This window comes from Typopeltis vanoorti, chromosome 9, assembly GCF_054136105.1.
Source record: "Typopeltis vanoorti isolate ZY-2024b chromosome 9, IOZ_Tvanoo_1.0, whole genome shotgun sequence".
In the NCBI taxonomy this organism is placed as follows: Eukaryota; Metazoa; Arthropoda; class Arachnida; order Uropygi; family Thelyphonidae; genus Typopeltis; species Typopeltis vanoorti.
The window spans coordinates 56,148,798-56,163,965 of NC_143557.1; the positions used below are offsets into that span (position 1 = coordinate 56,148,798).

At 36.8% G+C, this 15,168-nt stretch overlaps 1 protein-coding gene across 1 annotated transcript in view; it reads right to left on the minus strand.

The window, feature by feature from the left end:
* The window catches only part of LOC150103061 (uncharacterized), a 234,394-nt gene that overhangs the window by 14,240 nt on the left and 204,986 nt on the right, over positions 1 to 15,168 (minus strand). The window contains exon 15 of the mRNA XM_090398078.1: positions 10,128 to 10,219. Coding sequence (XP_090254204.1) covers positions 10,128 to 10,219 — 92 coding nt within the window. The remainder of the gene's footprint in view (positions 1 to 10,127; positions 10,220 to 15,168) is intronic.

A 15,168-nucleotide genomic window follows, 5' to 3' on the forward strand; every position in this document is an offset into this window, starting at 1 on the left:
TGCAAAGGACTGGTACGAACCAAACATAAAAACACAAAACATATGAAAAAGTACAAATGCAAACAATAATGTGAAACATAAGAAAGAACTAGAAGAGTATGAAATTGTAAAAATGAAAATGCAGAATTAACATTCAAATTTCAAATTGTTATGTTAGCTTAAATTAATGTCACTTATCTGAAATTTTCATAATGCATAATGAATCAAATGTGCAGACTGAACCATTAAAATCAAAAATTTTAAATAGTTATGCCTTATGAATAAAAAATCATCATCATCATCAAATTCCTGATATATATCCTCAAGGGGTGTATGGGATATGATAGTACTACATGAAAAATTTACATCATTACTAACTTCCTATCTACAACATTCCTCCAAATCAGTCAGTTACTTGTCAAGACTCCAACATTATCAGATCTTATATTTCTATCATCAAAGGCACTTTTTACTATATCAATCCAACTATATCTTGGTCTTCCTCTGGGCCTTTTTTCCTGAAAACCTGGCAGAGAACACTTGTTTTGCTAATCTTTCCTCTCCCATTCTGTCTAAGTAATCAAACCACCTCTGCTAACACATTCCTGGATGCTAACAATGTCAAGTTCTTTCTTAATATCCTTGTTTTTAATATAATATTGCCATTGATGCCATCTGTTCATGCCCCTAATCTTTCTCAGGACTCCCATATCTGCAGTCTCTAGTTTTTGGTCAAGTGTTTTACTTCTAACCCAGCTCTCAGATCCACAAGTTAAAATTAGTTTAAACATGTCTTGTATACAGCTAATTTCTCTCTTATTCCATATGAATTTATTCAGTTGACTTCATACCATACCAGCTTTGTTGATTCTGTTGTCTATTTTCGTATTTAACTTACCATCTTCACTAAAAATCGTGCCTAAGACTAGCTGAAACGTTTTACTTGTTCAATAAGTTCTCATTTCACAATGCAGTTGATATTTTCAAATTTCTGCCTATTTTCATTGTCTTTGTCTGTTTGACGCTCATAACATATTTATTACAACAGTAATTCAATTTAGTCATGGAATCTTGCAGACTTGTAGTGGATTTATTTAGAAGTATAACATCATCCGCAGAAAGCAAACAGCTCAGATTAACACCTCCAATTTTGATATCAGGTTCAATATCACTTTTCTTCATAATGTGATCCATATAGATAATGAATAAGAGAGGAGATGATGTACATCCTTGTCTGATACCAGCTTTAACATTAAACCATCTTCTTGTACTTCCTTCAATTCTAACTGCTAACTTACAACTCAAATAAAGACTAAGTATTGCTTGATATAATGCCCCATGAACATCATATAACTGTAGCGTTTGGAATAGCTTCTCTCTTGGCACCTTGTCATATGCCTTTTCCAGATCGACAAAACTTAAATACAGACCTTTGTAATATTCCCATGATTTCTCAACTATCCGTCGTAAAGTGAAAATCTGATCCTGACAGCCTCTATTTGGCCTGAATCCAGGTTATTCTTCACCAAGCATCTCTTCCACAATACTTCTCAACTGTTTCTCAAGTATACTTGCATATATCTTACCAGGAACACTCAGTACAGAAATGCCTCTGTAATTCACACATTCAGTTTTATTTTCCTTTTTATATATGGGTACTATGAGAGCTCTACTTCAATCATCTGGAATTCATCTCTCTGTCCAGGCCTTCTGAACTATGCAGTGCAGCCATTGTATGACTTTTATACCTCCATACTTGAGCATTTCTGTTCTACTCCTGCCACCTTTCCACATTTCAGGCTTTTGATGGCTTTTTCTACTTCAAGTATGGATATGTATTCCTGACTGCATACCTGGTCAGTGTTTTTTACCACTGTGCTGTCATCACTGCTTGTTTCATTTAGCAGTTTTTCAAAGTAATCACTCCATACTTCAAGGATATCTTTTTCTCCTGTTTTCATGTCAGCTTTATCATCTCTAATTCCTTTTACAGCACTCTTTTCTCCATTTCTGGGCTTCTTCAACAACCTCCAGAATATCTTGCTACCTTCTTGATATTTATTTTCTATGTTTTTGCCAAAGTCCTCCCATGACTTTTGTTTAGCCAGTTTTACACAGTGTTTAACTTTCTTACATTTGTCTCTGTATTCTCTGAGAGAACACAAGCTGACTTATTTGCCAGGAACATTTGATATGCTTTCTTCTTTTCCTTCACTGCCTCTTTAACTTCCTGTGTCCACCATGGAGTTCTGATTTTTCTATCCTTGCACACAACCTCACCACATGCCTCTCTGGCTGAATCAATCAGTGTTTTCTTCAGGGCTTGCCAATGAATCTCCAAAGTTTGGTTCCTGCTCTCAAACTCTTTCATTTTTTTCTTGAATAATATTTGTGTATTTTAGTCTACAGTTTACATCTGAGAGCTGCTCAAATTTTATTCTCTTTAAAACTTTCTTGCATGTTATTTTTTTCAATATGAAATTCAATTTTATCCTGCTCAAGACTAAATAGTGATCACTTCCTATTTCAAATCCTCTGTACACTCTGGTGTCCTGCACCAGGGAGAAAACATCACTATCAACAATAACATAGTCAACAAGACTTTTCTTATTCCTTGTCTCTTCTCTTCATGTGAATTTGTGCACATTTTTATGTTGGAACATGGTGTTAGTAATAACCAATCCATGTTGTGAGCAGAAATCCAACAGATATCTGCCATTATTATTAGCTTTGCTCTTTTCTCCAAATTTTCCCCAAATATTTTTGTATGCCTGACAATCATTTCCTACTCTGCTATTTAGATTCCCAACAAGGACCAACTTTTCCTTTTTTATTGTGTCAGTTGCTTTCTCTGAAGCCTCAAAAAATTCCTCCACTTCCACCTTAGTAGAACCTTCTGTGAGACCATAGGCACAAATAAGTCTCATTTTCCAGTTCCCCATTCTGATATTTGCCCACATCATCACTCTACTTGATATTTTTTGTCTTTTTTTGTTTCAGTCACCCCTATTATGTCGATCTGGTACTTAGTTAGCTCCCTCAGTTAGCTCCATTTCTTTGACATTCAGGCTTCTTTTGTTGATAGTACCAATCTTGAACTCTACTGTTATTGAGCTGGGGGTGTGTTTCAGGATTTATTCCAGTAGCTGACTTCTTGCTGTTCGCTCTGGTTCCCTGGCGAAAACAACAGGGACCTTGTTTAACCGGACGACACCCCACCTGGGAAACATAACATGAGAGAACTAGAAGAGTATGAAATTGTAAAAATGAAAATGCAGAATTAACATTCAAATTTCTAATTGTTATGTTAGCTTAAATTAATGTCACTTATCTGAAATTTTCATAATGCATAATGAATTAAATGTACAGACTGTACCATTAAAATCAAAAATTTTAAATCTGAATAGTTATGTCTTATGAATAAAAAATCTTTCAAATACAAAATGAGCTATTACCCAAAAAACACTTCATAAATTTTACCTGAATACTAAATTAAAGAAATACTGCATATTGTGGCATGTTTTTTTTAAACTGCAGAAATTTTCAGTTTTTTTTTTTTTATTTCAAAGGCAGAGACTGCCCATATTTTTGATAAGCAATGTAGCATTTTGAAATTTCAATGTTAATTCTGGATTTACAGCTTAATAATTTTATACTATTCTAGTTTTTTCTTTCTTAAGTCTCCAATTACTGTTTACACTCGTACTTTTCATGTCACATACTTTACGTACTTTGTTTCATGGGAATGAAACAGGAGAGATTAACCTTGTTTTTCCTTAAATTGACTATAGCAAACCTTGTGCTTTAACGAACTATATCTCTGGTGCATTGGGAGGGGGTGAGGGGAGATTAACTGTAGCAAGCATGTACTGTACTATTATTATTGCTTTTTTCTCAAAACATTTTGAGAAAAAAGGTGTTTAGATCCTTTTACTGATCTTGGCATTTCTGGACCAAAATGTTAATTCCTCTTTCTCTATCAAAAATGCTTATGAATAAGGAACATTTTAGAAAATCACGTCCCCCTTTTTAACTAAACAGGTTCTTATCCTCAGTCCTGTGCATTGGGTGTTTTACTGTGTTACATGCTTGAAACAAACTTAAGTTTTCAGGCATTTAAATGAATCAGACTGAGATATATCTTTTAGCATCTTATTATCAATAGGTGTGTGAGTGTGTGTATAAAGAACAGTAACCACTTTTACTCACACACATTCATACCTTAAAATTTATGACAAGTATTTTCTAATATTTTTAAAAGTTAAAACAGATTCAATCAATGAATCTCACCCACACAACACTTTAAGAAATTTGACTACTTTTATCCTTAAACTTCATGCTTTCTACAGAAAGGAATTCATGAGCAATCTGATTTAGCTGAGGCTTCCCAAGAGAAACAGGAAATAGCGACAGCAAATATTCTTGTACACAGTCACGCATAAAGAACAATGACAATCCATATCTGTACCTTATTGTCAATGTATTTACTCTCTGTTTAAGCAGGAACAAAATATATTAATTTTCACAAGTATTAACTTGTCTAGTGATGAACAAGAAGAACACAATGAAATTTAATAAGTAGCACTATGTTTAAGAAGAAGAATATACATAAACAAACATAGAAATCTCCTACCATTTTTTTTTTTTTTTAAATTGGGCTATTCTGAAGGTTAAAATAAACAGTAAATATTGTTCAGCACATGCAAATCATCTGAGATACAGATGATTTGCATGTGTATATGTATTCTCTCTCTCTTCTGCAGAGAGAGATAAAGAATAAGAGTGTGAATTAAAACAGAAACTGAAAAATATGCAGCTTGAAGAGAATGAAAATATCTAGAATCATATCAAGGATAGTATAAAAGTAGCAGCAGAAAACTCAACTGGAATTCAAAGTAAAATAAGCATAAAAATGATCTAATGAAGAATGTGAAATGGCAATAAAGAAAAATGACAGATGCATTTCATGCTGCTCAGAGATACGAGAACAGTAAGGAAGCCAATAAAATAATCAAACAGAAAGGAAAACGTTTATGCAAACAGAACAAGAAATCTAGAAATGCTTTAAAGTAAATAACCCTAGAAATTTTTTCTGAAATTAGAAACTGAAAAACAGATCCTTGTATGAAGACAGCAATAATCAGCAATAGTAATGGACCAACACTAGCCACTAGAGATGAAACAGCAAACAGGTGGAGAGAGTATTTTAATAACAAACTCCTAAACTGTGATGAACATGCTGAGAATTGTATCACCCAGAAAGATTTAAACCTTCACTAGCTAAAGTAGAGAAGATAGCATAAAGTAGCTCAAAGAAAACAAAACACCAGGTACTGATGAAACAGTAGCCAAACTCATCAAATATGGTGGAAGTGAATTAACCACTAACATACATAAACTGATAAATTTAATATGGGAAAAGAAGAGATACTCTCAGAATGGCAAGAATCACTAATCATTCCAATGTATAAAAAGGGAAACAAAAATGAATGTGAAAATTACAGAGGGATATTGCTCTTATCAGCAGGCAACAAAATTTAATTTCATATTATACTAAAAAGAATTTTGCCTTATGCTGAAGAAAATATAAGTGAGTATCAAGAGGGATTTGAAAATAATAGGTCGACAGTAGACTAGATTTTTACACTAAGATAAATACTAAAAAAAACAGGAATATAATAAGCAGGTCCATGTTTTATTTATAGATTTTAGAAAAGCTAAGGGCAAGCCTCAGCTACTGGAAGGATCCACAGGTTGTGGATAGCGGAACAACTTGCAGATATGTAAGCTAGCTGCAATGAGGGGAAACTTGAGCAGCCCCAAACCAAGGCGATAGTGCTAATAGGGCATTACTAAACACTGTAACATGGTCAGGTCATGATACAATGGTCATACCGTATCATCTGTCACACGGGTTACCAAGGGACACGTTCGGGTTTTAAGCGGGACCATTCGAAAAACATGTTACAGTCTCCCTTAGACACCATTCCTAGACACTCTGCTAGAGGAAACTTCACTAGTTGTCCCGCTACCTGTTTGGGGAGGTGTTTAGGGGCAGTGCAAAGAAATGGTTCTGCAGAAAGACGGAGATGGCAACGACAATGGCTTTAGGCAATTGGAACATCTTTTCTCTGACAGGGAAGGAAAAGGAACTGGTCGAGGAAGCCAAGCGCTACCAACTAGATTTAGTCAGTCTTTCTTCGACCAAGAGGAGAGGCTCTGGAACTATCAACCTGGATGAGGGGGTGGAAGCTCTGGTGTGAGCCCGACAATATCTGCTCAGGTGGGTGTGGGGATACCCACAAGCCCCCTGGCTGTCAGACTGTGTTGCTGAATGGATCCCATTGGGGGACGGGTATGTGTGTTAAGGCTCCAGATGAAAAACAACAACTTGATTAGGTGCAAGCCTATGCACCTAATCTGGAGTCAGAATACTCTGCCTTCTTAGAGGAAGTGGATGCTGCTTTTGACAGGGTGGCAGACATGGAATCAGTCCTGCTAATTGGTGACTTCAATGCACATGTCGGAACAGATAACCAAACATGGAGGGATGTGGTTGGGAGGAACGGAGACCCTGACCTTAATGCAAATGGGTTGAAATTATTGGACTTCTGCTGTACTAACAGCTTGTCCATAATGAATACCTTCTTCCAGCACCGAGAAGTCCATAAGTATATCTGGTACAGGGATACACTTGGACAAAGGTCTCTGATTGACTTCTTTATAGTCTCAACAGACCTATTTTCCTCAGTGCTGGATGTTTGTGTGAGCAGAGGAGCAGAACTGTCAAATGACCACCACCTTGTTGTCTACACTCTATGGCTACAGAAACCAAATGCTACCATCAATGCTGGTAGACCTAAGCAGCTATACCCCGTGAAATGGAAGGCATTGGAAAATGAGGCAAAAATGAGGTTGAGGAAGAAATTTACAGATAACATCTCCTCTAATTCAAAGAGATTCCCAGACATAGTGCAGATGTTGAGGAGGAGTGGGAGCTGTTCAGAAAAGCTGTCACTGCCTCTGCACTCTCATGCTGTGGCATAAGACGGCTCAGCATGGTGACAGGCAGTGAGAAAAGGACACCTTGGTGGAACCAAGAGGTCCAAAAAGCTGTCCAGGCAAAAAAGGAGGCGCCTACCTAACATGGCTTAGGGTCAGGTTACCTGAGATGAGTTTCCGGTACACTGAGGCACGAAAAGCTGCTGCTGAGGGACTAAAGACAGCAAAACAGAAGGCTTGGAAATCCTTTGAAGAAAGATTAGACTCATCCTATGCAAATGCAAACAAGGTATTCTAGCAGACCATCTGCCACCTTCGAGGGAGGAATAAGGGCAATTAAGGCCTCTGATGCACTTTTAACAACAGAGAAGGATATCCTCCACAGATAGCGGGAACACTTTGAGAGCCTTCTTAACACATGGCCTGGCAGCTGTGGACATCCAAGAGGTGCAGATCGGGACGATGACTAGTCTACCAGCAGAAGAGGTCCATTTAGCAATAAAATCACTAAAATCAGACAGGGCTGCTGGTGATGGATGAAATTCGGCCCAAAATGCTAAAAGTCTTAAATCGAGACAGTGTTCTCTGGCTGACTCGAGTGTGTCAGGCTGCTTGGATATCTGGGTGAGCACCACAGCAGTGGCAGACAGGCATAATAATACCAGTCTTCAAGAAGGGACATGAGAGAGAGAGATTGCAGTAACTATTGTGACATCTCTCTGCTCAGCCTGTCGGGGAAAGCATATGCTAGGTGCTTGGAAAGAAGGTGCACGAGCATAGTTGAGTCAAAGTTCCAAGAAGAACAATGTGGCTTTTGTCCTGGTAGAAGCACAACTGATCAAATCTTCACTTTAAGGCAAGTCTTTGAGAAATCTTGGGAACATGCCAAGAATGTCTACACATTTTGTAGACTTGTAGAAGACTGAGTTCCTCAGGATAAGCTTTGGCAAGTAGTACAGGAGTATGGAGTGGATGGTCAACTATTAGCTGCCATCAAGTTCCTGTATGAATGCCCAGAGTTGTATCAGTGTAAAAAACACAAAGTCTGAGCCTTTCACAGTCTCCGTTGGTCTCTGCCAAGGGTGTGTTCTGTCACCTCTCCTTTTCATAATATTTATGGACTGGATTGAATGGGCACAGTCGAAGTAGTGAGTGTGTCAGAATTGGAAGATGTAGCATTGGACGTCTGCTTTTTGCAGATGACCTAGTTCTGCTTAGCTCTTCCACAGATGACCTTCAGTGGACCCTGGATAGGTTTGTAGCTGTTTGTGCAGAAGCCAGGATGAAGATCAGTGTGGCCAAAACGGAAACATTTGTGGTCTCAAGACAACCATCCCAGTGCACTCTACATGTGAGTGGAATCCCACTGAGGCAGGTGGAGAAGTTTAAATACCTTAAGGCCATATTCATGAGTGATGGAAAGTGGGACGTAGAGCTAGATACTCAAATTGGCTCAGCAAGTGCAATATTGCAGGAGCTTGGCTGTTCAGTAATATTGAAGTGGGAGTTAAGCCAGAAGGTAAAGCTGGCTGTCTTCAATACATGTTGTTTATTTTTTAACGGTATATATTCGAACACAGAAACCAAGTAAATAATTAATTTATTAACTTATTGCTGATATTTCGCTGGTGTTATAACCAGCACCTTCAGAGCACAAGAAACAGTTTTGTCACAATACGCGAGACTATAACAACATGGTGTAATCAACAGACTAGTTAAACAAAATTGTAGCAGCAATACAAAGACTAGAGTCCTGATTTTTGGTGCCCTCTATCTGAAAAAAAAAACACAAAAAAAAAACTGTAGCTATCACATAAGACTAGAGTCCTAATAAAACTAGTTTTTTCTTAAGATGACTGTTTCCCAGATCTTAGGCAAGTTAATACAGCCATATTTGTTGAGATTTGGAGTGTGTTTCAGGGCTTCTGTCGCCTCTAAGAACAATCTAACTTGTAAGAGCTTCTGTGTAGTACTTTTGTGTTTTTCCAGTTGATCCTGTGTGCAGGGGTATCCAGAGCATGGTCTGCTAGGCCCAACTTGCCATAGTGATAATTCCGGACGTATCTTTTGTGTTCGGTGATGGGGATGTTCACACATTGATGAAACGCACTCCAAATCTCAACAAATATGGCTGTATTAACTTGCCTAAGATCTGGGAAACAGTCATCTTAAGAAAACACTAGTTTTTATTAGGACTCTAGTCTTATGTGATAGCTACAGTTTTTTTTTTTGTTTTTTTCTTCAGATAGAGGGCAGCAAAAATCAGGACTCTAGTCTTTGTATTGCTGCTACAATTTTGTTTAACTAGTCCGTTGATAGTCTCGCGTATTGTGACAAAACTGTTTTAGTGCTCTGAAGATGCAGGTTATAACACCAGCGAAATATCAGCAATAAGTTAATAAATTAATTATTTACTTAGTTTCTGTGTTCGAATATATACCGTTAAAAAATAAACAACATGTTCGACGAACACATAAGTCTGTCCACATGTTTAAGGTGTCTTCAATACAGTTTATGTCCCCATCCTCACTTATGGTCATGAGAGCTGGGTAATAACCTGATGGAAAGCAACCTAGATGAAGACTGTGGCAGCACTGGGAGGATACCACCTGAAAAGACTTATGGGAATCCTGGACTGTAATGAAAGAGATCAAAACAGAAAGGAATAGAAAAAGTTGATAATTGCAACGAAGAACCTTAGAGGTTCAATAAACTAAGAAAGAAGAATGAGAAGGATATTGCAGAATCTCAATGCAAATATTGCTGTGCAATTAGATGGGATATCAGCTTGTGTATTAAGAGAATTTGCATTGCCACTAACTAGAGAGGAAAAAACACTCAATTCTCTTTTTAACTACAGAAATTAACTTCATTCATTAAGTTTATATATATTATCAACTGTGTTCTTAAAACGCATTGCAACAGTTTTCATTTCTCTTCTCTCAATTAATGCAAACAGCTGTTCTATATTTTTTCATTAACAAGCTAGCCTAAAACTATAATGTGCTGCTTGGGACAAGGAAGGAAGCCTCCCAACATAAAGAAGAGTGGTTTAGTATAGGTAAGACACCTCCAGCAGCATAAAAATACAATAATGTAGGGAAAAAAAAAAAAACTCTCTATCAAAGAAAGAGCAACACACTTACTTTGTGTACAGTGTATTCATCATCATATGAGTAAGTGTAATTCCTTTTGTGATTTCTAACAGAATCTTTGTGCCTTTCATTCCATCCAGATCCTGTAAATAAATACATATAAATTCAAATTTGACCATAAGAAAGAGTTCTTTAATTTTAAATAAATTTTTAAAGACTGAAGTATAAATAAGTTCAAAAAACCAGTTTCGAATGCTTTAGTGTGTGTATATAACTAATGACAGTTGTAGGGGAGAGAAAACATCATCTGCAATCCTTAAGAGGAGTGCACATACACAGAAAACAGTATTTACTGAATAAATCATGAGTTGGTACTTGCTCTGCATGTCTATCATTTTAAAAATAAAATATATATCAAGCGTGTGTATTATGCGAATTTCACTCATGAGAGGTTAGAAAAGCCTACAGTACATTATTGTTATGGGAGGGCCAAGCATTAGATGATCTAGAAACCAAATGTGAAACACTTTGAGCCTCCAAATGGTTTCGTCAAGTGGTGGATGAATTTTGTGTCTAAAATTTTAGACATTCACAAATATTCATACTTACAGTGGATTTGAACCCAGACTGGGTGAAAGACATGTCCACAAGGCTTTCATTCCCCAAAGCTGCTCCTACTCTTTATTAAACCTTTCCATCACCAACTATGAAAGGCTTACAGTTTCACCACTAGTTGGGAAAAAAAAAAAAAAAAAAAAATCCAAAAAACAATAAATGAAAAATTATAAAAATAAACTACATATAGTTCACCAGTGGACGCAACTTCTGCTCACTGGCACTCCCACTGCTTTCTTTTATTCAGATAGCACCAGTGCTACAAAAACTAGACTAAACTGACCTCCTAGTATCAATCTTCTCCTTCAATTCCTGCACAGATGATCAAGGAAAATCAACTACTATACCAGCAACTGAGCACCATATGCTTTGGATGGTTTTTTTCGGGGGAGAAAAAAAAAAGATATCAGAAGCAACTTGGACTAAAAAGTCATCTGGTCCCAATGGCATTTCTCCAAACTGCATGTGCCCCTGAGCCAACACATGCCCTTTATCATGTCTACAATGTTATTTCTGATGGAACTTATCATGGAATACACGGAAGCAAGCATGTACCCAACGTATACCAAAAAGGAAAATGAGAATAAAAAGTCTACTGTCCTACCACCTAAAAAAAGCAACAGTCAACTTTTCCACTAAATAGAGGCTCACCAGTTAAATAATAAACACTAATATGTATTCTGTCAAGAGCCATGGAGGAGGACCTTGCAGCCTAGACCACCCACCACTGAATACATGCTATGAAAAGGTTTGGAGAAACATACTGTCGCTCTTGACAGTTCCAGAGCTTTTGATTGTGTTTGACATTGAGGTCTGCTAAACAAACTACCTTCCTTTTGTCTACTTGCCACCTTCTGTAATTGGATAGCCAGCTGCTCTGGTTGTGTTCACTGTGTGTCATGGTGGATGGAACCCTCTCTTGAGCTTTGCCATCCATACAAGAATATCTTAGTGCTCTGTTCTATTTCTAATTCTATTCCTCCTATACATCAACAAACTATTTTCGATTACCACTAATTCTACCAACAGTTTTGTCAATGACAATACACTCCACTCATCTTACTCTTTCAACAAAACGTAGTGCTCAGACATCCTAAGCTTTGGAATCTACAACCGTTACCTTATTCATTACCTCATTATATACTATTATATAATGAGATAATCAATTCTTTACCTCAGTGTAAGCAAACAAAGTTTATGTGTGAAGCATCTTCATGAAGGTTATTGACTTTGCATCAGTTGCCTCAGTCATAATGCAAAGCACACTATATTGCCATGCATTATGTGAAGGGCCACTCCCAGACATATACAAAGGTTAATTGTTGACTGTTCTGATACGATGGATTGATTCCACCTGCATCTCTTTGTCAGGATTCTGAAAATAAATTAATAGATTAAGGATGACTGAGTATTTGACTTGTCCACTGTAAGGTATTGGAGATAAGTTTTTAACTACCTGTTCAGTATAGTTTTTTTAAAAACTGTTTGTTTCAAGGTATTTGTCGTCGTGCTTCCTGGAAGTAGACAACAGAAGACTAGGGATACTACTGATCCTTTAGCTATTTAATTCTGGGTTTCTGGCAAGAGTTTAAAAAAATATCACTTGTTCAGTATGGTTTGGGATGTTTGTGTTTTGTAGGATCATGCTCGTTGTAGTCTACTGCTTGGTGAATTAATGGGTTAAGGTGGATGGTGGCATTTGCAAAGAATTTTCTAGCCCTTTTCTCTGTAGGAGAGTTTTGATCTCAGGGATTTTGATCTGTACATTTCCAATGAACCATGAAGCATTGAACATTATTTGCAAACATTTGTTATGGATTGTCATGACTGGCCTGATCAACATCTTGTATAGGAGTAGTTAAGCTGCATGTACAGCCAGCTACCCCAGTTGAATAATAATGGGTATAGCTGTCCCATTTGCTTTTGAACTGACATGATTAACATCATTTACACAGTCCTTTATCTAGCTGTATCCCTAAGTATTTGACAACTGGTTGCTATGGAATATGGACTATTTTGCCCTACTGGGGATACTCATCTTCATGTTGGAGGTTTAATGGAGTATTAACGGAACTAGGAAATGATTAAAAACTAATTTTAATGGTTCCAATATTTTGTCTCAGTCACTGAGACATCTTTAGGGAGTACAAATAATGCTTGTAACACACACAAAGACAACACAATACTTAAAGAAACACGTGAGTGACTCTAAAGTCACTATCCAGGTGACATCATCATCATCAAATTCCAGACATGTACCCTCAAGGGGTGTACAGAATACTATCATAGTACTACACGAAGAACTTATATCATTACTGACTTCCTATCAAACATTTCCTACAAATCAATCTGTTATCTCTCAAGACAACAAGAAATGCCTTAGAAGACAGAAATATAAGATCTTATAATAGATTTTATATTTCTGTCTTCTAAGGCATTTTTTATTGTATCAATCCACCTATATCCTGGACTTCCTCTGGATCTTTTACATACCAAACTGACAGAGAACATTTGTTTTGCTAATCTTTCCTCTCCCATTCTGTCTAAGTGATCAAACCACCTGAGATTAGCTCTGCTAATACATTCCTGGATGCTAACAATGTCAAGTTCTTTCCTAATATCCTTGTTTTTAATGTGATATTGCCATTAATGCCATCTGTTCATGCCCCTAATCTTTCTCAGGATTCTCATATCTGTGGGCTCTAGTCTTTGGTCAAGTGTTTTATTTCCAACCCGGCTCTCAGATCCATTAGTTAAAATTGTTTTGAACATGGTCTTGTATATAGCTAATTTAGTGTTTTGACTAATTTATCTTTATTTCATATAAATTTATTCAGTCGACTTCCTACCATACTGGCTTTGTTGATTCTGTTGTCTATTTCCATATTTAATTTACAGTCTTCACTAACAATTGTGCCTAAGTAGCTAAAATGTTTTACTTGTTCTATAGGTTCTTCATCCACAATGCAGTTGATATTTTCAATGTTTCTGCCCATTTTCATTGTCTTCTTATTGATTTAATATCAAACAATCTTCTTGTACTTCCTTCAATTCTAACTGCTGACTTACAACTCAAGTAAAGACTAAGTATTGCTTGATTTAATGCCCATTGACACCATATAACTGTAAAATTTTGAAAAGCTTTTCTCTTGGCACCTTGTCATATGCTTTTGCAGGTCTACAAAACTTAAATACAGATCTTTTTATATTCGCGATTTCGCAACTGTTTGTCATAAAGTGAAAACCTGATTCTGACAGCTTCTATTTGGCCTGAATCCAGCTTGTTCTTCCTTCCACAAGCCTTTTCAGTAATTTCTGAAGTATACTTGCATAAATCTTACCAGGAACACTCAGTACAGAAATACCTCTATAATTCTCACATTCAGTTTTATTTCCCTTTTTTATATATGGGTACTATGAGGGCCCTACACCAATCATTTAGAATTCATCCCTCTGTCCAAGCCTTCTGAGCTATGTAGTGCAGCAACCAAGACTTTTATACCTCCACACTTGAGCATTTCAGGTCAAATATCATCTACTCCTGCTGCCTTTCCACATTTCAGGCTTTTCATGGTTTTCACTACTTCAAGGTATGGATATGTATTCCTGACTGCATGTGTGTTGAGTTTTTTCCCCACTGTGCTTCCACTGATTGTTTCATTTCGCAATTTTTCGAAGTAATTACTCCATACATGAAAGATATCTTTTTCTCCCATTTTCATGTCACCTTTATCATCTCTAATTCCTTTTACAACACTCTTTCCTCCATTTTTGAGCTTTTTCAACAACCTTTAGAATATTTTGCCACCTTCCTGATATTTATTTTCTATGTTTTTGCTAAAGTTTTACCATGACTTTTGTATAGCTAGTTTTACACAGTGTTCAGCTTTCTTACATTTGTCTGTATTCTCTGAGAGCACAAGCTGACTTGTTTGCCAGGAACTTTTGATATGCTTTCTTCTTTTCCTTCACTGCCTCTTTAACTTCCTGTATCCACCATGGAGTTCTGATTTTTCTATCCTTGCACACAACCTCACCACATGCCTCTCTGGCTGAATCAATCAGTGTTTTCTTCAGGCCTTGCCAATGAATCTCCAAAGTTTAGTTCCTGCTCTCAAACTCTTTCATTTTTTTCTTCAATAATATTTGTGTATTTTAGTCTACAGTTCACATCTGAGAGCTGCTCAACTTTTATTCTCTTTAAAACTTTCTTACATGTTATTCTTTTCAATAGGAAATTCAATTTTATCCTGCTCAATACTAAATAGTGTTCGCTTCCTATTTTAAATCCTCTGTTCACTCTGGTGTACTGCACCAGGGAGAAAACATCACTATCAACAATAACACAATCAATGAGACTTTTCTTATTCCTTGCCTCTTCTCTCCATGTGAATTTATACATATTTATGTTGGAACATCATCATCAAATTCCTGACATGTACCCTCAAGGGGTGTACAGAATACGATAGTACTACAT